Source organism: Polypterus senegalus, chromosome 11 (assembly GCF_016835505.1).
Source record: "Polypterus senegalus isolate Bchr_013 chromosome 11, ASM1683550v1, whole genome shotgun sequence".
Classification (NCBI taxonomy): Eukaryota; Metazoa; Chordata; class Cladistia; order Polypteriformes; family Polypteridae; genus Polypterus; species Polypterus senegalus.
Genome location: NC_053164.1, coordinates 71,137,379 through 71,162,006, shown reverse-complemented (window position 1 = coordinate 71,162,006; position 24,628 = coordinate 71,137,379). Strand labels below are relative to the sequence as shown.

At 34.7% G+C, this 24,628-nt stretch overlaps 1 protein-coding gene across 2 annotated transcripts in view; it reads left to right on the top strand.

Annotated features, from left to right (window-relative positions):
- Positions 1 to 24,628, top strand: part of ltbp3 (latent transforming growth factor beta binding protein 3) — a 240,313-nt gene that overhangs the window by 197,430 nt on the left and 18,255 nt on the right. For both annotated transcript variants that reach the window (XM_039769013.1, XM_039769012.1), the window contains exons 16-24: positions 3,852 to 3,974; positions 6,936 to 7,058; positions 7,755 to 7,874; positions 13,670 to 13,798; positions 19,835 to 20,005; positions 20,394 to 20,474; positions 20,600 to 20,728; positions 22,676 to 22,813; positions 23,711 to 23,851. In XM_039769013.1, the coding sequence (XP_039624947.1) occupies positions 3,852 to 3,974; positions 6,936 to 7,058; positions 7,755 to 7,874; positions 13,670 to 13,798; positions 19,835 to 20,005; positions 20,394 to 20,474; positions 20,600 to 20,728; positions 22,676 to 22,813; positions 23,711 to 23,851 (1,155 nt within the window). The remainder of the gene's footprint in view (positions 1 to 3,851; positions 3,975 to 6,935; positions 7,059 to 7,754; positions 7,875 to 13,669; positions 13,799 to 19,834; positions 20,006 to 20,393; positions 20,475 to 20,599; positions 20,729 to 22,675; positions 22,814 to 23,710; positions 23,852 to 24,628) is intronic.

Below are 24,628 nucleotides of genomic sequence, written 5' to 3'. Positions count from 1 at the left end.
GTTCTGAATATTCTGACCCCAAACCGCCTCTGTATGTCTTCTTATATAAAGATAATATTTGTTATCACTTATTCACAGGAGTTTACTTCAGCTAGTACTCATAATTACAGAAGTGGTCATGGTTGTTTGTATAAAGCTGACTACTTTTTTTTTCAAGAATTCATCAACTTTTACCTGGTTGACTGATTTTTAAGGCATATGTGACAAACAAAATAACACTGGAAAACTGAAAAAGTGAATGGAATCTCATCAAAAGTTATCTTTCCCTTCCAATATTGAGCATTCTTTATAATACAATATTATCACAGTTTTCCCAACTGTGACACTTCCATGAGGCAAATGGTTGTGGGGAATATTCTATACCTATTCAAAGATGGGGAGCATTACGAGGTGCCTTCTCATGGTAAATTTACACCATATATTCATCCTCACACCTGGTACTCCAGTCCAGAGTTTTAGGTGGCCGGAGTCTGTCTTGGCAGCATTGTGTGCATAGCAGGAATCAACCCTGGACAGGGTGCCAGTCTATTAGAGGTTATGCAATATTTAGATTCCTCTTAAATTTCTTTTGCTTACTAATGTGAAACTGGTCTTTGCCTCCTTACTTTGCACAATGGATTCTTCACTGTATTTGGTAGACAGGTGGCAGTTTTTGCATTTTTGCTCTTTGAAAGGTGATACCAATTGTTACTCATTCAAGAATGCTTCTTGTGTCCTTGATCATTTTATGACTGTATAACCCAGGTAAGGTCTGCGAGCTAGTTTAGTATCCCCCTAACACATGCATGTTTACGATGTGGGAGCAACCCAAAGGAAAGTTCCATACACATAAGAAGAGTGTGCAGACTCCACAAAGACAATTTGAACTTAGGTATAATGGGGCAGGAGGGCCAACTACATCACCATGATGCCACCCTTTGAGTATCTTAGAATGAATGTGGCATCTTGTGCTGTGTTTAGTATGGCAAATCGAGCCACAGGAGTGACCAAAATGTTACATTTCTTTCTTTCTTTCTTTCTTTCTTTCTTTCTTTCTTTCTTTCTTTCTTTCTTTCATTACAAAAATAGATGATTAAAATGGAAGTATATCTATATTACCTGATTTCATTACCTTCTTGTTTATTTCAAAATAAACATTTGTGGTGTATTACCTGGCATTGTTAACATCAAAGTCCAATATAATAAGTAGTGTATTCAATTTGCGCATTGTGCTTTGCAAGCTAACATCACAGTTTTGTTTTTCACTCTGAAAAGTGAAAACAAGGAGACTGCTTGATGCATTAGAAGAATGACCTGCTTGAGGAGATGTGGGTGCTTTTATCAAGACCTGGGTTACGAATTTATTGCAGCTTTTGGGATTTCTAACAAATGCTTTTTTAACGACAAGGTGGCTGGAAACTGTTTTATTTTTAAAAATTGTTTATCAGACAAAGAGATACAGAACACTTGCTGACGCCAAATATTTCTTTATTGCATTTATTCCACAAATAGGGGTAAGATTACATTTACCATTCATTTTTTGCTGTTCTGAGGATGTGTATAGGTCTAGATCATTTAAACATAAAGAGAAATTTAGACAAAATCATATATACTGTAGAAGATGCCACTTTCTTTCATTTACTTTATTATCTTATTATCTCAGCTTTTTTCTACGTTATGTCTGTTTCAAACATTTCTGCCAAATTTCAGTGTATTAATTGTATTTATATAATAAGCTACATAGTACACAACTAAAAGGTTTTATCAATGCTAATTCCTTTGTAAAGGTCCGTAAGAATTTAATGCCGATATATTTTAAAGAATAATGAACAATCAAGAATCAACAATCAATCGGCCTGGATTTTCTGTTTTTATTGGGAAAATTATTTTGTGAGATATTCTACCTTTGAGGTGTCTAGGAAGCTAAAAAAAAAACAAAACAAAAATCACTATTATTATACAATAGCTGCCACATACTATAATCTTCCTGAGAAAATAAAATTGAAAGTGGTGCGCACAGTTTGGAAGAGTCCATTTTCACTTCTGTGTTTTGCGGACTATATGCCAGTCTCTTCAGTCTGTGTTAATAGTAACATGCCCAGCTCCAATTGCTGCAAACATACTTGTTCTTTACTAAAACAGCTACATATACAGTATATGTACTAGTAACAGGATGTCAGGGCCGAAAGAGTTAATAATACTAAGAAAGCTGGGGTTAAATATGCCAAAAAGAGAACATAGATATAAGCAGAAATTATTCTGATCAAAGCTGCTGAGGATGTAAAAACCTGCTCATTATTTAAGAAACTGCTTTTCGAATTTTAACCGTTTTTACTCATTAAAGAAGTTTCAAGACTGAATGGGATGTAAGAGTTGTAGTTAATACAGGAGATGTTAATGTGATTTTACTGATAAACATGAGCCAGCAAACAGATTAAACTGGAGAGTGATTTTTAGATAGTTATTTTATTAGGTACTTCACAGTTCCTTACATCTAATTTCAAAATTCAAAAATCTGGAGAAAAGAAATGCCACATAGCAAAATCTTTGGGATTAGTACTTGACCATGAAAGCATAGGGAGCAAATACTTGAAAGCACATTAGAGATGCTTCTTCATTAGACTGGGTGTGTGTCAAGTAGTGAGTTTCAAGTGAATTTTTATTTGAATATATTGTAGAGAGCACCGAGATGGAAGAAGTGAGGTACACACTAAATAACTGTTGATCTCAAAAATGAGGTTTGTTTATTGAACATTAACAAACATCCACACCATACTCTTAAAGCCTAACAAGATTGTTATTTCACTTTCCCTAGCCTCACAGTGTTGGCAGTAGTCATCACACTCTTCCACATCACTAAGTCCAAGACAAGTGCCAGTTTGTCTGTGAAGATCTTTTTTCTCTGAAAGTCACTGCCCTACTTCTCAAATCCTCCTTACGATTCTCAAAAGTTTTATCATTGCCGGCTGATGGAAAAAAATTTAAAATGAGCTTTACTATACAAACTAGGCCACAATATTGCAGAATTGACCTAGACGTAAAATCAGCCTGGTTCTAAATTTAAAATTAGGCTTTCGGCCTAGACAAGCCCAAAAGAAAATATCATTTAATATTATTGCTATTTAAAGTGTTATTTTTTTTCAATATATGTTTCTTCATAACCACATATTCCCAGTTTTACTGCGTATTTTTTCAGTTTGCATCTGTGAAATCTAAAGGGAAGAGTAGGAAGGGTTATCTTGTAATTGTCATCATGAAGTCTTCTCATTTTAAATTTAACATGAAATGCCACAAACTTCATTTCTAATACAGTATTATAATGTTGTTACTGTAAATAACCACAAGGTTCTTTTATAGGATTAGAGAAAGTGCTTTATAGGGTTTTTGCACCTTGATTTGTTTACTGACCATGTAGACAGCAGGGGGTGTTCAAAAGACTGGAATCTCAAAACGAAAAAGCAAAAGGACAAAATAATCAAAAATAAAAGTTTGTTATCAGGTTAAATATTAACTTATTGGTTCTGTGAAGATGCTGTTATTAGGATCAAATCCAAGAAAGAATTGATATTCAATTCAATTGATTTAACACAATCCAACCAGAATTTATCTTAACCAAGATAAACACATCTTGCATAAACATTACATTTGGATTACTTAACTTCCCTGATCATTATTTAGTTACTTTATGAAATGTATGCCTATGCAGTACATAATAAAGCTTAAAAAATTTACCAAAATGTGACTCACCACTGTATTCTCTCGTTTACACTATATTGTAATTCCTGTTCTATGGCTGTGTCAGCGGATGTTCAAATCTTTGTCTGTGTGCTTCTTTACCCATTATCTAACATTAAACATATTGAATATTTCAGATACTGATGAGTGCCAGAATCGTGGGCTATGTCCAAATGGACGCTGTGAGAATCTACTGGGTTCCTACCGATGTCTTTGTAATGAGGGATTTGTACCAGAATCAAACAGCAAAATCTGCACAGGTACTGGTTATTTACTTTAGGCATATTTTTAAGGAATCCATATTCAAATACCCAAATCTTACATAATTTAGTTTTAAGAAGTGGACACACAATAAAAAAAAACTGTAAATAATCTCACTTGAAACATAGTGTATACTATTGCATTCTTGTTCTACTTTGATCCAGTTTATTCCTTTAGTTAAATCTAATTGATCTCTAATAGGTATTAGCCATTTAAACCATACTCATATGTCTCTATCTCAATGTACACTAATGGCTGTGACATTTTTCTCTGATCTAAACTTAGAGTAACAGTTCAAAAGAGAAGGAATTTAAAGTCCATAAAAATACCTGTATGAACACAAACAGAACTATGGATGTTTATGTGAAACCGCCATATAATGAGCAGTAGGCATGATCCCGTTTTATTGTTTTTGTTTAAAGTTTAGTTATTTTTAAACAACTTGCCAATAAAGTTTATTTATTGAATTGGTTGAGTGATAGAGTAGCACTTTGAGCTACTTTTTGTATGAAAATGTGCTATATAAATAAATGTTGTTGCTGATATGTCACTATGATATGTTGCTATTTACTGCTACTTAGTGAAAATTCTGAAAGGGTGTTTCAGTTACAGCTGCAGAGTTGTAAATACACTGAATGTTTAGCATTATATCTGTGAATATTTAGCATTATATCTGTGAATGTTTAGCATTATATCTGCAGTATGAACAATGAGGGGATCTTTGACCACATTTTTACCTTGGTTGACACTTTTTAAACCTTTTTCATTTCCTCATTTGCTTTCTTTTGAAAAATGCAAAAACATAGATTTTAAGTTGCAATTTATAGCTAGGGACCTGCAACACTGAACTGAGTTTGACATCCAGGAATGTTATAGTTAATGGTCTTTTTCTGCTTTGTTTATTTTGGCACACTGTATGGATACTATTTTTGCTTGTTATTATTATTTTTAGTTTAAAAACTATTACTGTTTTATGTAACTTTACATTTTTGAACCCTATATGAGTTTTGGTTTTTAGATATATTCTTCATATGCTGCAATCAGTTACTGATCAAGCAACCTAAAAAAAAATTCTTCTTTTATGTTTTAGTTTTTTGCCACACACTAGATTCTGGCTATTATAGGCACACTTGGATTATTGTGGGTAAGAATAACTAGGAGATGTTAACTACATAAAGAAAATAGAATGAAAGGCAGAGCCTTCAGCGTCAAGTTTAAAAGGGAAATAAAAAAAAAAACAGACTTGCAAAAATAGCCAAACTGATTAATCAAAGACAAGGCCAACTACTTGAAAATTTCTGGCTAAACTTCTGTGAAACTGCAAGAAAGGTTTTCTTTTCTAGTAAGGGATGATTCTCTGATTCACTGCCATACTTATGCTTAACCAAACATTAAGTTATTGGCCCAAAAACTGTGGTCATGTGATATCTAGATGGTGCTGCATAAATACAACACAAATAAATCATATAAAAGCTTATAATAATGACACACTAAAAACAAAATAAAGTAACACTGAAATTCCCCATGAAAAGAAAACATGTAGGAGTTAAATATAAGGCCATATGTAAATGACCAGCAAAAACCAAAAATAATTTTTGAAAGCACACAATCATAAAAGTATTTTTGTTGTTGTGCATTCTTATCATGCTCAATTACCCTTTCATTGCATAAAGTAAACAGAAAAAAATATTACTAAATGTCATATTAAAAAAAAAAAAATTCTCTCTCTATTTATAAGGAAAGAGGGCTGAACCCTTTGACATACTAATGCATTACAGTGGGTCTTATTCAGCAGCAGGGTTTCTGAGTTCCTACAATTATACAGTCCTTCAGATCAACAGATTGCTTCATTTATTCTAAACAAATTATATTGCTCAAGGGGTCTCCCAGTTGTAATACAGGCTTTAGTGAGACATGAATTTTCACTTGTTTTTGGTTTTTATATGTAAACTTTTTATTTTCAACATTTCCTTCATAATTGTTTTTCTTAATTTACATGTTCATATTTATCACCGTAAGATTTTATTTAGGCAACGCTACTTTAAGTTCGATCACATAAACACAGTCATTCAACATGGCTTGATGCTATAAATATTGTGACAATCACATATTACTTTATTTTCCACTAGATACAAAAACTTTGAGAAGTTTAGTAGTAGTTAGCTTCTTATTCAAATAGGCCCTAATGGTGGTGTTGATACTTTGACTTCATTTCTGGATTTGATGTTTGCTTTTGTTTTGTCTTTTGGCATCAGTCATTTGGTTCTGAATTGCTTCTTGGTTTTATACCTTTGCTATTCCTTTTGACCACGTCTTTCAGGTCCCCCTTCATCTTCAGGTCATAATAGTCCTTGGACACGGTACATGCCCCTTTACACCAGTATTGTGCCCACCATACAATGACTTTACTCTACACATGTCCTTTGTTGATATAAGATTGTCTAGTTCTGGAACATCTGTGCCAAAATCATTTGCTTTTACACTACTGAAACATCTTTGTTAATTGAAATTCTGTTTGTGAAGTGTTCAGAGAAATCTCTGGAACCAAAAAGCTTTTTAAGCACCGTGAGCACACTTTGTATCAAAGAAGGTTGTTATCAGAGCATTGTAGTCACCAAGATGAGCTGCTTTAGATAAATAGATATCTAGATTGGTGGATGTGAAACAGAAATTATGTTTATGAGTCATATACAAAGTATACAAATGTACAATCTTATAAGCAATTTCAGTCTGCCATTAAATGTCACTTAGACAAATGCTTACAGTGGGGAACTGTCAGCTATTCCAAAATTGACCACATAAGTCAAATACTAAAAATTTCAGGGCAGACTTCTGGACACTTTGCAGTGCCTGTAACAACCTCCACAAATGTATTCTTTTTTTTGACAATTCTGACTGCAACTTACAATCTTTTCCCATTGTATTATATTTAGTGTATACTAATCTGCACTTTTTAACAGATCTGAATGAATGTGAAGATGATCGGCTGTGTGCAAATGGCCGCTGCAGAAACACAGAGGGCTCTTTTCATTGTCAGTGTTTCCCAGGCTACCAACCAACACATGAAGGAAGTCATTGTGAAGGTAGGTAATGCATGATAAAGACAAAACTATTATATAATAAAAGAATGTTATTCAAGAGTACAGGTTTTTGGCTACAAAGGGAACCTGAATTTCCTAACTTTATAGAACTATATATTTTCAGTTCTTGAACAGAGAAAAATAAAAAAAATAAATAAAAGCAGTGCTCTTTATTTTCTTTAATTTGTCTGAAATATTATATTATATTAAGAATAAAGTAATCATATTTAGGAAATGAGTGGTCTAGTGTTTTTACATATTGATATTACAGAAGATTCTCTCCAAAGACATCATCTGCATTTTTTTTCCTACAAACTTTTCTTTTTAACCTGGAACCATTTCATTATTTTATTTCTGGAAATTTCTGAATTACCTTTCTTATAAGTTTATTTCATTGATGGGGAGTATGTCCAGTCTCAAATACATATGTTGTTTTGTGTCAAGGCTTTGATTGAATGTTGTCACTATAAGACATTTCAAATCTGACGTACAGTATACTATACTTATAGAAAAAATGAAAATAATCTGCGTTGACATCAGGGGTAATGAAATGCGGAATTCAAGTTGTTTTATTAAACAATAGAGCCAAAGAATTAAACAATACTGTTCAAATATCATTGAATTCATAAAAATAAGGCTAAACGCTTTACGTTGATTGCCCTGGGTTTCAAACTGTGCTGTTTGTCTTTCTTATTCAAGATACGGATGAATGTGCTGATCCCTCAAACTGTATTGAAGGGACCTGCATCAACACAATGGGCTCTTACATGTGTAAATGTGTTGAAGGCTTCCAGCTTGTTAATGGACGGAGATGCCAAGGTAACTGTCAGGTTCTTCAGCCATGTGACGGCATCTTTCTCATTGTTTAGTGCATTTTTATCATTTGTTTGTTTTGTTTGCTATCAATCTCCTACTGTTTCCATGCACCAAAGATGGCCACCACACTATGATACCATATTTCTGGGTGGTTATATTGTTAACATGTGACATCATTGGGTATGGTTATTTGGTCTTTGTGGTGGCTTTGGGACAGGCTTCGAAGCATGGTTAGGTTATTAGATCTTTTTATCCGTATTCAATTTTTTATTAAAAGATTTTAAGACACTTTTCTCTCTATGCGTTTTTTTCTATGTGTTTTTAATCACTTTTACTTTTCAGCATATTTTTGTTGTATGTATTGTTAGTTTTTTGTATTTTTCTTTTTCAGCCTTATGGTATTTATCCCATAGTAATGGTTTGTTTAAAGTGCTTATTAAGTGTGCTGTTTAGCTTTTTCAGGCTAGTATTATGGCCTAGTTGGGGTTTTTGCATTATGCATATGTTTTGCATTTTGTTTCCCTGTTACTGCATTTTCATTTTTTCGATTCCTGCTGGTTGATAAAGTCAGGGCTTTCTGGAATTAATAAATGTGTGGATTCAGTTTGAGAAGCTTACTAAATAGATGAATGTAATTAGTTATTGGATCATTTTGAACTTTCTCTGTAAACCAATATTTTTCAGTCTTTTTTATTTGTATGTAAATGAAAGTTTCATGATGGGATCAAAAATCCTCTGTTGACTTCAGTAGATTCTAATTCTACAATATTCAAAACATTAGGAAAGGTTGATTTTAGCATGGTGTCTGTGTGTGTGTGTGTGTGTGTGTGTGTGTCTGCAGAAAACTGAAAATGATTTTTGTATTTTTTAGTGTTCCTAGATGACTACATCCTAACAAATATAGTGGTATTCAATGGTAATTTCTAAAAAAAATGAATGATCTTTTTTAAACAGGTTACACCATATGTGCCTTTTGTCAGGCTTGATGTTTTTGGCCTTCTTTGGTTCACTACTTATCCCCATAACCTTCAAAAAGAGTTTGACTTATGTTCTATGATAACCGCTGTGGACATTGTTTAAATTAGCTGGGATGTTTACAGTCTGCTCTGTTTGGTCATACGACCAGGCCTATTGATTTTTCAAATTTTTTACAATAGTAGTTTTTGAGATATGCAATGTATGTAAGTCATTGAAATATATAAGTGAAGATAGCTGACTGGCTGTTTGGCCTACCATAGCATTGGAAGATGTACACAACATGTACATGCATACCACAGTAAATCTGTAAAAAGTCAAAGTGGATAGAGCCATTAACACTAGAATCCCTGAATCCTACAAAAAAACTCATAATCCACCTTAAATTCCTTAGCACCTCTCTATCAATGTCTTTTGTTTTGTAAATGTGTTGATCAGCAGCACCGCCAAAAATCCTCTCAGCTCAAGGCTCTTTATCTGCATGTGAGGTGCCTGGAATTGTATGGGGTAAATAATATACAATATATTGTTATTTGGAACATATGCATTTCATGTGTGTTCCGTGTCTACAACGATCTATGTAAATGTGGGATGACAGGAAATGTGAGAAATGTTGAACACATAGATAAAACAGAAGCTTTTTTCATGTTGTAGTACCAACGACAAAATTTTTACATGAAGTGTATAATGTGTGAAGACTGAAATCCAAATATCAAATAAACACTTTCACAAAAGGCTGAAGTGCACAATTCAACCACTCGTTCTGTGCAGCTTGTTTATTTCATTTGAGCCAATGTGTTTAGTTTCAAATTAGGTATTGAAGTTCAGTCAATTTCCTGTTAATTTATCACTACATTTATTTGTGTACATAGTAAATATTAAAAGTAAATGTACCTGATTCTATATTATTGTACAGTACAATTGGTCATATTTTATCATAAAATCTTTCATTAAGTGGTATCCTTTGATGTGACTAAAGTGTCATTTACATGGAAGTACTGTATGAACCATTCCATGCAGATTTCTTATCTTCTTTCTCTGCATCATATTTGTATATTTCCTTTATTCTAGAGACCCTTGCTGCTTTTATCATTCTAATAATAAAACATAATTTTCTCATATCTGGTAAAGTCAGTTCCAGATGTTGGTGGGTCAGAGCCTATTGCAGCAGCACTGAGTACAAATCAGGAGGTTATCCTGGATTACTAATTTATTACACGGCACAGTCATGCACATATATCAACGCCTACTGTACAGAAAATCACCTAACTGCCTCTTCACTTGAAGCTGAATTAATGTTCTCTTAACTTCAGTGAATAAGTGTTTGATTTTTCTTAGAGAGCCCGGTTAACAATCCTATTTCACAATGATTCCTATGCATACTTATAGGCAAGTCATTGTGCTAGTATGATGGCGTGTCCCACATCATCTCTTTTTTTGTTATTACTGATTTTACAAAAGAGAAAAGTGTTGTGGGACATGAAATGAGCCTAAGAAGCAAAACATATCAATTAAATACTCACTGACATAATCAACTATGTATTCAGACTGTGGTAGATAAGTAAGATATGTTTGATAAGGTAGATACGTTTGTAAACAAGCTGTTGTATGATTTTTCATTAACGCTTTTTCAAGATAACATAGCTGTGACAGTTTAATAGCCACCAGCAGTGGGACTGGCCAATTAGAGCATTTACTTTGTGCATTTTCATTATTATTATTATTTAAAGTCATAAAAAAGCAATAGATGGTAATGAAGCGATGCTAAAAATGATTCCAATCATAAACAATTTGTCTTTATTTTATATAGCATCATCCACGAGGCACATGCTTATATGTCACTTCAGTGATCAAAGGAAAGTGTGAGTCAAAGTAATTTGGTAAAATTCAAGATTTTTAAATTCAGAGTAAACTAAAGGAAGCAAACCATGAGAGTCAAAACAAGCAAATGTACAGTAATTTGAAAGATTGACATTTTCAGTGGTGGGCAATTCAATAGTCCAGACACCAGGGATTGCCAGTTTTTCATTTCTGACAACCAAACTACAAACTCCCAAAGCCCAACGGACTAGCAGATGTTTTGGATCTTTGGTCCCTGCAGTATTTCCTAAATCAAAAATAATTTGATAAAAACAAGAAACCCAATTCTGCATGTACAATCTTAAATTGGGTGTCACTTTTAAAGACAGCTGAAGATAGCCTGCCAGACTGTCATAGGCACAGCCTGACCTGCACATTTTTACTAGTGAGCAATATAAAAAAAATTGTGCAGCAGGTCTATAAAGTAAGAAAAGAAACAATAGTTTTAGCTGTTAAGCAATTGGGGCAGTGAGGGCAAAAATGGCAAAAGTTAATTGTAACCTATTATCATTTACCACAGTACTGTATAAGTAAGGCAATAATTAACACATACTTTGTTATAGATTAAAAAACGAAAGATTGGAGGACAAAGTGAACGTTACACTATTGCTTCAATACTAGTTACAAGTGAAACAAATAATAATTATAGTGACATTATGACAAAAATAAATGAAAAATAACTTTTCAAATAATGGAAGAACTTTTTCAATTTATTAAATATGGAGGGTATTCATCAAAGTAGTGATGACTGCAGGGTGGGGACAGCATAACAGAGAGCATCAGGAAACCACATATAAAAGTGGTCCTTTGTTTTCAGGTATAACTAATTTTGTGATTGAAATGGTGAGAAAGCACAGTAACATTAGACATTAGTTTACTATACTGGGCAGCCTGTGATATCTAACAAATACCGGTGCAGTGCTGAGTCATTTCATGAAATGCACAACTTGTAAGCAAAAATGTACACTGATACAGAAGGTCCCTCTTTTTAACTGAAGGGATTACTACCACTAAGAAATTAACAAAAATATTCAGCAGCTTTTTGATCACATATTGATTTGAATGTTCCAACAATGTTCCTGTCACAATTTTTCAAGAGTTCAGCCTTAGGAAATAAACATTAACCTTGGGAAATCAGAGAGCTGTACTCCATTACAAACAGATCTTGCCTTATGCAGACACAGAAAGGACACAAGAGGAATCTCAAAAAAATGTGTTGCTCACCATGAATAGATACTGTATGTATTCGGGGCTCCCAACATATCTCGGAGGTTGTGAAAACACTTCTTACTATTAGCCCAAACACTGCAGGATGTAAACACGCTTTTTCAGGCCTAATCTCATTTTTACTAATATGGGAACCAACTTATTGGTTCAAGCATGACAAGTTTTAGTGCAGCTGTATAAGCAAATCATTAGGTGTGGTGAACTAAAGGTGTATGGTATTATGATGGACATATTGCACCTCAGAATAAACCTGAAGGTCAACCTGATGACATTTTTGTAGATCTGAATTGGATATGAAAATAAAATCTGAGAGTACAGTATTAATTCAGTATTACTATTAATTTTTAATAAAATATTCTGTGTACATTGGAAAAAAAATTACACATTAACATGACATAATCCTTTAAAAATTATCTATTTACTACACTGTTATCTTACAAGATGCCAATTGTGTGTGCACTGTGATAGAAGGGTGCTTTAAAAATAAACTTTGTTGTAAACATTTGGGTAACTCTCCAGCCTATATATAAAATTGGATTGCCAGAAAACATACCTTTACTAACAGGTCTGCAAATGCTTTTACAATCTGCTCATCCCTGATTCTGAGTTGGCAATACAGTAGATAAGTACAGCTATTATAGAACAGAATATAATCATAGGTGTGACTGATTACAAGAAAAATGGAGACTTGTGATGAGTGATTTAAAAGTGACCACTGATAGCTTCATGATTAGCCTGAAACTCTTACTGTGATGCTTAGAGCAGTATTTGAATTCAACCTAACATGCAGAAACATCCTCATATATTTCACATTTGGTTGGGTGGAGTCAAAAGCAGCATCACACACATACCCATATTAGACCAATTTAGAGCTACAGATTAACTGCACACACATGTTTGGAATGTGGATGCAAAACAAGAGTACCCCAAGAAAACCTAAACAGACAATTACTGGGTTCACATTTCATTAGGAAGTGTTGCTCTAATCCAATCCAGTACTTATAACAAACCAAAGAACACAAACAATAATATCATTGTGAGTTCCAAAGACATGTAGTAGAAGCAGAAACCATGACAAAGTTTGAATTAAATTTGGATGAGATTTTGAGACAGCTTAGTTATTAGTTATTGTTAAATTTCTTATGTTCTTATGTAACTATAGAAAGGATTATTGGAGTTTATAAGACTAGTGTGGAAGAAGTTTGGTATTGTAATGCTGCTCTGGAAATTGCATGATTTTGATGAAATGTATATGGTAAACAATTCATTTTCACTTGCATACAGCAGCATCACAAGTTTTTTTTGTACAAAGGGGTAAATGCTAAGCAGCTGGACATAAGGCCACAATATTAATCATGCAAAGAACTGCTTAACAATGAGGTGTTTATCAAGTCACATGTATTTCCTGTGTTATAATTAAAAACAGAAGTCATCTATATCTTTTTAAGTAATGCTGTATTTTACATTAAAATTATGTTTAAATAGTTTTTACTTTGAATGTAGTTTACAAAATTTGCAATTTTATTGTATTTATTGCAGGTTTAGTCATTCAGTTATCACTTTTTATTATATGGCATCCATCTTTGATTATTTATCAAAAGTTAAAAAGCACAAAAATGTTAAAACTAATACGACCAGTAAATAGAAATAGCAATAATAAAATAAAACGTCTATTTATTATTATGTTCTTATTTTTTTTTCTGAATTCTTCACATACTATATCTCTACTACTGTAGATATCGATGAATGTGCTCAAGACCACAGCCTTTGCCATCCCAATGGAGTATGTGAGAATATCGATGGCTCATATATCTGTTTGTGCTATGAAGGCTATGCCATCTCTGAGGATAAACACAGCTGTGAAGGTACAGTACAGATATCATTTAGATAAATGCTTTATGTTGTTAACCTTTAAATAAAAGTTAATAATTCATTTATAAACTCACAAACTATAGATCACAAATTATTCCCATAGTTTCCTGGTTACTTCATTGCTATAATTTCTTCCTTGGTCGTCTGCGTCATGTAGGAAATCACAGCACACACTAAGAATGTGCAGTCTTCACAGATAGTGACCACGCCAGGATACAACCGAAGATAATGGTGTTCTGAGACAGTAGTGCTTACCATTGCCCCACCATGCCACGTCTATAAAATCCTTTTACATAGTTTCTTTTAAAGCAGTAAAGATTATTTAAACATTTCAAAAAAAAATTGTAAGTTTACTCTCTTGTTATCCATGTGGCATGGTTGTGTAATTTCTTTATTTCTGGCCACTGTTTGTAGAGATGAGGAAACCTCACTGAATTTTTTTCGCCCGGAGTTCAACAAAATTGCGGAAATGTTCATAGGCTTTGCTGAACTCCATAAAATGCACTGGAGTTAATGGAGAAGTGTACACTGAAATAGATTTGAGAGGATCATAATCGTGTAATGGTCTTTTAATTGCTCCTGATGGTTAAGGAAGCATCTGCCATCTATGCTGGGCTAATTATTGTGACAAAATATGTGACATGAGCTACAAGGCAGCACTGCTAAGCACAATACTACCAAGTGTCCCTGAGACAAAATTAATATAATTAAATATCAGAACAGTAAAATTTTTTGCAGACAGAAAGGCTTGCCTCCAACAGATTTTATGGCAGGTACTCTTGAGCCGAAAAGTACAATTTTTTTTTTTTTTTCGTGGCGCTTTTACTCACTCACTGCTTCTGCTGCCAAAGAAGCATAACACTGAAGCTCCTTCCTGTTTGAAACTACTGCACAGCTCTCTGGATAATCCTGGGATAGGTTAACATATTATACACAAGTCACATCAATGTCCATACAACAATACATAACCTTTAAGACCCAAATACACTGTCACACTTCCAGTTTCCTTCTAAATGCATGCTCTGTCTTTAAATGTATTTGCAACATTTCTACTAAGTTTTGCCACCACTGGAATCAGCATGATATACTGGATGGGGGTTGTTAAGCCTTAAAACATTGGCTGCTACAGCTCTGTGATGTCATGCTGCCCTCGCAAAACATCATGGAGCACTGGAGAAAGAATATGTCTAAGCTGGTTGCACATCAAATTTTCAAGAAAGTATTTGCCAGACAAGGTTACTGGCAAACATAGCATATCTGTTACAAAAAACACTTTGCCATTTTTTTTCACTCAGCACTAATGGGGAGACAACACATTTTACTTATGTCTACATGAGATTTTTCTCTGCATAATCTGTTTTTTCCCATATCATAAATGGATGCATATCTGATTTATTGAATATTCTGAATTGGCATGGAAAGATACCACTGGCTTCTGCAACTCTATAACATAAAAAAATCAATTTTATGATGGAATTACTGTAATCTTCTGAAAAGTCCTCTTCCAAGCAAAAGTGCAGAAGAAAAGGAGAACTGTTTATGCAATAGAATAATTTAAATATAAATAGTAAGTGGTTCATATTAACTTGCTTTATGAAGTAAACAGCATGTACTGTAGTATTAAATTTCAAAAATGGCAGTTGTATTTAGTGCCTATCAATGTAAAAAAATAGTGAATTGAAAATAAACTAGAAAAGAAAAACAATGCAAGGCAACAGCTGGGACTTTTTAAAGAAATTATTTTTTCTAATATCATTTAGGACCTTCACAAAAGAGGTCTACTATGAGTATCCTTCAAGAACTTTGTATGGGCCCAAAAAATCCTCAAATCAGCATTGGGTAAAAAAAGCCACTTTGGAGATGTCTATAGGCAGAGCCATCCAAAGAAGGAAAATGAGGGGGATAAAAACAAGAAAAGCCTGTTGCAACAAAGTGAAAATGTGTCCTTTCCCATCCAATATGTGTGTATGTGCCATTATTTGCATGCTAGGGTTTAGTTATAGAATATTCTTTCATACATGGCAGGAATTTGCTTGGTTGGTCTGTAGTAGTGCTTGCTGAAATTTGACCTCAGTATCTTTGTGTGACCAATACAGGGTAATTTCTTACAGTTTTTCGATATCCAGAATAATTAAAATAATTCAACTCTACATCAGCACTGGTGGGGGTAAACACAGGAAGTACATTAAGGTACAAATGAACAGGTGGAAAGAAAAATCATTGTAGTTTTGTAGGAACTACTCCATCACCCATGTACTGTGGTGGCTCCCACAGTTTTCATCCATGTAATTTCGAAACAAGAACTTGGGTCATACTTAACATCACTCTCCTTCTCCAGTACTGGCCACTTTTCCTCCCACCACTTGAGTGCTTGTCCTCTCCTGCCTCCCAAATCATCACTCAGTTATTTGCATCTTGTAATGAAGTGGTGAGGGAGACAGTTCTGTGCATTTGTAATGTCTTTGGACCACCAGGCCACAGTCCCATCTGGCATTCTCTTCAGTTCCCCAATTAGAAAACTGCTAGTCTTGATAATCTATCTTGGCTTTCTAATATTCTCAAACATATGTGCTCAGTTCCTTGCAATTTAACAGAAACTTCTCAAATATTTAAAGGATGAGATATTAGCAGAAAAGCTCAGCAGGATTCAGCTTAGCATCAAGATGTTTTGTGGGAATTTATGCCAACAGTCAAACATTTCCATGTGTGGGTATAAAAAGTCATCTCTGGCATTAATCCAGGGGTTACTTGGAGCCGAGTGTGAGCAGAGGTTCACTATTGTACAAAAAACTAAATGAAATCTGTGGAAAGAGCAGCACAAGTGAGAAATTACAACTTAGAAAAGTCTAAAGAGAGGCCACAATCCTTACACAGAGAATAGAAAATGTACTCAACCTGTCCATGGCCTTCAAGCAAAAATTCATTCATCTGTCTGTTTCTAAACATGCCTTACCAGCCCAGAGTCTCAGGAAGGCTGACAGTTATACTTGCAGTACTAAGAGCAAGCCTCAAATCAACTCTGGATGAGGTGTAAGTCCATTGCAGAGCACACATGCAGACATTTATATGGGACCAATTTAAAGTTGTATTAGCCTACCCTTTATCATTGTAAAAAATGTGTAACATAAAAAAATAAACACACAAAAACAAGGAGAACATGGAAATCAACACATACTATAATGTTCTCTCTCTCTTTATTATACAGTATATGGGGGAAAGCCCTGGAGAGTCCCATCCCCGGAAGAGTCAAAATGGTCGGAGAACCAATAGGGTCAGGCCTATCTGGGATCAGAACTGGTGGTGGATGCGGCAATGTGCTGTACCAGTGCATGCTCCCCAACCTGACCTGATACAGTGGAACCTCGGTTTGCGAGCATAATTCGTTCCGGAAATGTGCTCGCAGTCCAAAGCACTCGTATATCAAAGTGAATTTCCCCTTAAGAAATAATGGAAACTCAGATGATTCGTTCCACAACCCAAAACTATTCATATAAAAATGATTAATACAAAATATAAAGTAAAAATACATAAAACAAATTAACCTGCACTTTACCTTTAAAAAGAATCAAGGCTGGTGTGAGTGAGTTTCTAAACTCTTGTGGGATTCCACCCAACGGGATGACACGCGGTAGAGAGTCCCAAAGCAATCGCAGTCTCCCAGCGCTGTAGCAGTTTGCCGTATAAGCACATCCAAAAAGATCGCAGACATGTTATAAGCATCTGCCGTCGATGGGTGATACAAGGAACATTATAAAGATCCCACTACAATAAATAACCACGCTGTTGCTGTTTCAAGCTGAATAAAGCTGGTGTTGTTAAAGTACTGAGACTCGGCTTCTTGTTTTTGGGGCGCAAGACAGGGACTCGCACTTCACAGCACACACACACACATAGTCACAATGCTGTAGTAAACAGTATACGCTCGTACGGATGTTGACTATATGAGTGAGGCACTCAGACGGAGAATAGGAGACGATTGCCCTCAAGAGAAGAGAAGAGAGTGAGAGAGACGTGCACGCGAGCGAGAGAGATAAGGAGAGAGAGAGAGATAAGGAGGAAGAACCATCAGCTCAGTTGTGATCACATGATGCTCAGCGGACAAAGCATATACGTACTACTCGTATTGCAAGACATTGCTTATTTATCAAGTCAAAAAGTATTAAAAAACTAGGCTGACCCACTTTTTAAGGAGACCAACTTTTAAGTTGACCACTTCTTAAGGCAATTAAATATGTAGATCAATTTGATATTTTATACAAACTCATTAATGGTTATATTGCATTTGAGCGGTATTACTTTAATACTCATAGTTTCTGTTATTTTTGTGATGAAATTTAACCTGTTTTTTCTATATTGTGATCGCCCTTTTGAACCCCCTTGATATTTACTACGCGGTGAGGCATTTGTACTTCATCAACATTAATTATTTCCAGAGACATAATTTTGTCTATTTTTCCAGTGCATCGTGCACAAAAGCAAGGGAATGATGGGAGCACCAGAACTCTGCTCACATCATGTCGCTTCGTAACGCGAGCTGCAAGTAGTAAGTCTGTGATAAACGGAATACCGCTACGCTTTCCACTCATGGGACGGAAGGACAATCCCGACCGCTTTTATATAGTAAGAAAGAAGAAGATATCACACAGTCTGGAGTAGAAAATCATCTTTTACCTGGAAAAACGAAACTACAAATCCCATCGTGCATTGCAAAATGGAAGAGGCGTGTGTGAAACTCCGCGCCTGCGTAGCACTCACGGAAAGGAAGGACAATCCCGACCGCTTTTATATAGAAGGATTTACCTCGTCTTGCAAAACACTTGCAAACCAAGTTACTCGCAAACCGAGGTTCCACTGTATATATATTAGACATATATAAACAAAAGACCTGTGTGTGTGTTTATATGGAGAAGTCCATTCTGCTCACACTCAGCCACAGCCACTAGATGGCACACACACGCACTTTTAAATCTTTTTGGCTCTCACATGTAGGTCAGTTCTCACTACAAAAGACCTGTGTACAGTAAATGCCTTTAGCACAATGACATTGTATTATTTGACACAGAAGAAAAGACAATATCAAAACAAAGCATATACTGCAGCTCAACATCATGAAAGTGAAACACCTCAGCAACTTAGGGCAAGGCTTGAAGTTTTTACTAAAAAAACTGTTTATCTGGAAGTGTTTTCTCATGACAAAGATTAATAGGACTCATATGCCAGCAAAACAGCTAAGATATAGTATCACCAGTGTCTTCTTACAAAAGCCAGTGTGGCAGCAAGCACAAGTTGGTCCACGTCCTCTGCCCTGGGTAATTATTAAGAGTTAGCTGACACCTGTCCGAGTTCACAAATATAGTGAAACTGCTATGGAGTTTTGTGCAATTAAGAAGTGTAATTAAAAGAATGTGACCCAGTGGTAAGCTTGCCTCTGTCCCAACTTTTTTGGAGTGTGTTGCAGGCATCAATTTCTAAATGTGTTTATTTTTAACAAATAGAATTAAGTTTGTATGTGATGTCCCTTTGACTGTTAAATAAAGGTTCAAGTAAATTACCAAATTACATATTTTAGTTTTTATTGCATTTTTAGAAAGTGTCCTAACTTTTATGGAAATATGGTTTGCTTTGTCATCACAAACATTTGAAGTAATGCATTTTATTACAAGTAATGTTTATTGTGTGCCATCTGTTGGAATGACAAAAGTAATGCATATTATTACTGCATGCATTACAAAATACATTACAATACAAGGTGCACTACAAACATTAACACTGAGGCTTACGTTGATTACTTAGATTTCCAACTGTCTTAGATGTATTTATATATAATTATTGATAAGAATTCTCTGTACATATTGCTGGGTGTGTATATCTCTGCATATCCAGTTTGTTAGTTTTTTCCAGCTGCTATGGCAAGACAAATTCTACCTGAAAGTAATTAAAGATACATTTAAAAATACCAGCTTTAATGAGAAAAAATCCTTCAAAACAAAATTACATGAACTTTCTTATTCCTGCCTATTGCTTTTCAGAAATTGAGATTGATACTGATGACAAGAAGGAGTGTTACTTAAATCTTGATGACACCATTTTCTGTGACAGTGTGCTGGCCACTAATATTACTAAGCAGGAGTGCTGCTGCTCTATTGGAGCTGGCTGGGGTGATCATTGTGAGATTTACCCATGCCCGGTCTACAACTCAGGTAAGATAACACAATCCCTTTAAGAATGGTCCTGATGTTATCAATATTATTATTAAATGATATATTTGATAGCTTATATTTCTTAGAAAATCTGTCTATTTAACTTATATTACATCAATTATATGCAGACTTTACTTAAGCACCTGTAACTTCACAAGAGTTTAAAAGCCCATCCATTATCATGGCATAAATGACGTATTTGTTAGGGACTATGAAAGTTAATTACAAACAGTTGAAATGATTAAGAAACAATAAAAGGAGCAAAAAATATGATTTTAACGAGTTAAAGGGAAAATGATCATAATCCAGAAGACAGATACTGTATTGGTGAGTAATGGTTCCACTCCATGTATGCAACTACTTACTACTTGTTTTTCATTTCCTGTAGCTGAGTTTCATTCCCTATGCCCAACTGGGAGAGGCTTTTATGATGAGATGATCACTGGCTATGGTATACCAGCTCATAGAGGTACTTTCTTTCTTTCTTTCTTTTTCTTTCTTTCTTTCTTTCTTTCTTTCTTTCTTTCTTTCTTTTTCTTTCTTTCTTTCTTTCTTTCTTTCTTTCTTTCTTAAGGGTTTCTCTTTGTTTCTTAGATATTGATGAATGTGAATTATTCAGTGAGGAGATTTGCAAGGATGGACGTTGTATGAACACACAGCCAGGATATGAGTGCTACTGTCAGCAGGGTTTTTACTATGACAGTAATCTTCTAAGGTGCATGGGTATGACAACTCTTCCATTCTAAATGTCTTCTTTATAATTAGAAACAGTGTGTAGCCATTTTGAAAAGGAGCATGTTTGCTGTATTGAAGGAGGCTCTTTTTTTTCATTGCCTTGCCATTCTAGGAGATCACTATATAGTATATACACAATTGGAGGGGGCTGTTTTGAAATGGATATGCAAGATTAGTTCATTTTGCCCCATAGTGATGTATTACATTAAGCAATTATAAAGAAATGGGATGTTTTTCTCCATTTAAGAAAAAGCATTGTTTTTGGTTTTTAGGGAGAATGTTAAAATTCCTCAAAAACAGTGACCAGACTGACTTATTAATATTTTTCCTTCAATTCCTTAAATTTGGTCATACAAAAGTGCCACATACCTAACAATACTGTATGTACCTAGATTGTTTGCTCTCTTGTAACATTCTAGGGGGCTGAAATTTGAAAATCACACAAGCTGTTAGTCCAGTCAGGGAGATGAGAGCCATGCCAACCATCTGCTTATGATTTGTCAGCCCTTCATTGAACATATAGTGTTTAAAATGGTTACTCATTCTGTTCTCTTTTAAGATTTTTAAATACATAGGCTGGTCCTATGAGGATTGACAATTCAATGGAATAAATGTTGGGGCACCAACCCAGTTCCCCTGTTTACTTCAAAGTCCTAAATTAACAAACATAAACATTAAAGGTGTTTGATGGTGTGGTTTATAAACATAAAGTAAAAGGCAATATCTCTGGGGATGTCACAATCAACTTGGTACCTTAGCTTTTTAAATGGCTGGGGGTCTCATGGGTCTCTCTGTCAGCAAAAGATGTCTCCTTCCGGTCAGTTTGGGATTTAGGGGCCTGTGACTGGAAGGAGCAGAATTAGCTACCCACTCTGGGCAAAAAAAGAAAAGTGCATGATTAGTGCCATGGGTGCCACTCATCCCAGTGGGATATCACTGACCTCAAACAAGCCCTGAGGGAGATCCTCTGTCGCACATGAGTGACAATAGTTTGATGCTTTTCTATCTGTTAGTTTACAAACAGCTCACTTTATCAAAGTACAAAGAAACTGTTTCCCTGTATATGATGAAAATATTATTGAAAATGGTTGGCGAACTAGTAATATGGTAATTAACAACATTACCCTTTTAATGGAAAGCACATGCTGCCAAGAAATTCCGCAGATGTTTAAAGATCATAATTCCTAATTTAGATTTACAGTACTTATATAGAAAAACTTCATATTTTACAAAGTAATAATAAAATCAAAATAAAACTAACAATGTAAACAATTTTAATATGAGTCATGCTTTGCCATAGTGCATATTGAAAAATTATTAAATTTAAAATTGCACATGTACTTATCTAAATACAAATTCAAGTAACCCAGATATATTTCCTCGTCCAGTGTCAAGGTGGCTTCTAACAAAATTTACCATTAATTAATGCATTAAAAGCAATTAAAGAGTTATTTGTTGATTCAAAAACAGTCTGCTAACTTAAAAAAGCATACATGTCAGACATTTTTATGTAACCAAAATATTCAATTTCATAACAGTTTTACTTTTCACATGTCTTATTTTTGGACCCAATTCAATTAATAAAGCTCAGTCTGTTTGCACTTAAAAACAGGATGAGGAAAGAGTAGAGGACAGGACATACAGAAACACCATTTAAGGCACTTAAATTGTCTTTCTTTACTTTTTTTCTTATTTAGTCAGTTTTTGAAGTGATATTGGCAGAGCCATTTTTTGTTGTCGGGTCAGTAAACTTATGTTTTGTTATATGATAAAAGAGTTTAATTTCCTGAAACCTCTGCAAACAAAGTGGCTTGCAACTTTTAATTTTTGTTTGAATGTTGACCGTATACTTTTAAGCATTAGTCTTAAATGTTTCTTTCTGTCTTTATGTTTCAAAATCAACCTTATAACACATTGTATTGTGAATCTTCTTAGATGTGGATGAGTGTAATGATGAGTCTAGCTGTCAGAATGGGAGATGTGTTAATACTCCAGGATCCTTCTACTGTATTTGTAATCTGCCATGGACTGCTGATTCTAGCAAGAAAAAATGCATCATTCCACTCACAGTGGGTACGTATATCCAGAAATAAACGCTCTGTAGCAAAAAGAAAGTGGTTAAAACAATTCTATTACACGCTAATCCTACAGTACCTTATGTACACTGTTTTGTTAAGCTACAGTACTTGGGAAAATGTACTAATTGCCTTTTATCCTTTTCGTGAATTACATGATCAATAAATAAAAATAACAGAAAATCAGTTGAGTGGCTTAGGCATTTTGTATATGCTATTAAGTTATTACACTTCAATGAATAGACTATCCATCCATCCATTAACCAACCCGCTATATCCTAACTACAGGGTCACGGGGGTCTGCTGGAGTCAATCCCAACCAACACAGGGCACAAGGCAGGAAACAAACCCCGGGCAGGGCGCCAGCCCACCACAGGGTGCCCACAGACACACACACCCACACACACTAGGGACAATTTAGAATCGCCAGTTCACCTAACCTGCATGTCTTTTACAGCACATTAATCCTATTCAGGCTTTAAGCACAACTCAGGTAGCAAAACTGGATGGGACATTGATAGAAAAATAAAGATAACTACTTTTTAATAATATTCTCTATTTTGTGCTTATTACTGTGTCTGTTATTTCAATCTACCTTTTAATATCTGGATTTTTTTGACAAAATTCAGACACAATGAAGTTAAAAAGCAAAATCATTTTCTGAAAAATTCTGTCAAGTTTCTGTGTGTCTTTTGATTGTCGTGTTAATATACAAACAATGAGAAACGATAAGAAAGGCAATACTTCACTAGAGTCCAATCACACGAACAATTCAGAAGTTCTCTTCTATTTAAAGTTGGTTTGCTGGCAGTGAGACTCTTGAGTCACTGCAGCCCTGAAAGGACACACCAGACTGACTTTCATCATCATCATTGTCTTTCATCCTTCATTTTAGATGTGGATGAGTGTCAGGACCCTTCTAATTGCAAAAATGGCCACTGTAACAACACTCCAGGTTCCTACTACTGCACTTGCACCTTGCCCTGGACACTGGCTACAGACAGGAATAGCTGCATCCCACCAGAGGAACAAGGAGGTAGGTACCTTTAAGAGTTAAGTGGGCAAGTCACCTTCATGTGCCTAACTGCCATGTTGGAAAATAATTAAATAAAATAATAGTCAATGTCAAGCTTATTTTGCTTAATATTATATTGTAGAGTAGTGTGGCATAGTGATTAAAGCTTTGGATCTTGGACTTTAAAGCCTGAGGTTGTGGGTTCAAATCCCACTACTGACACTGAGTGGCCATGAATAAGTCACTTCTCCTGTCTGTGCCCCAATTAGAAAAACCAAAGAAATGTAACCAATTGTATCTCAAATTTTGTAAGTCGCCTTGGATAAAGGTGCCAGCCAAATACGTAAATAATAAGTATCCATCCATCCATTTTCTAACCTGCTGAATCCGAATAGGGTCACGGGGGTCTGCTGGAGCCAATCCCAGCCAACACAGGGCACAAGGCAGGAACCAATCCTGGGCAGGTTGCCAACCCACCGCAGTAAATAATAAGTATAGTCTATTGAAATTAAAAGATGACAATAACTTTTCAAAAAAGTGAATATGCATAAAACTTCAAGAATGCATTTATTTATTAAACCTTTACAATAAAATTAACCTACATGTTATAATGATAAATAAAAGACTTAATATAAAAATATACAGTAATGAGGTACAAAACTACTTTGCTTATTAACAATATGGTCAGAATATTTTCTTGTTTAGTTTAGGTTTTGCAATGTTTTTTTTACTATAATGTTATCTTTTTCAATTTCATAATATGTTTTTCTTATTTTATTTATTAATAATTGTTATATC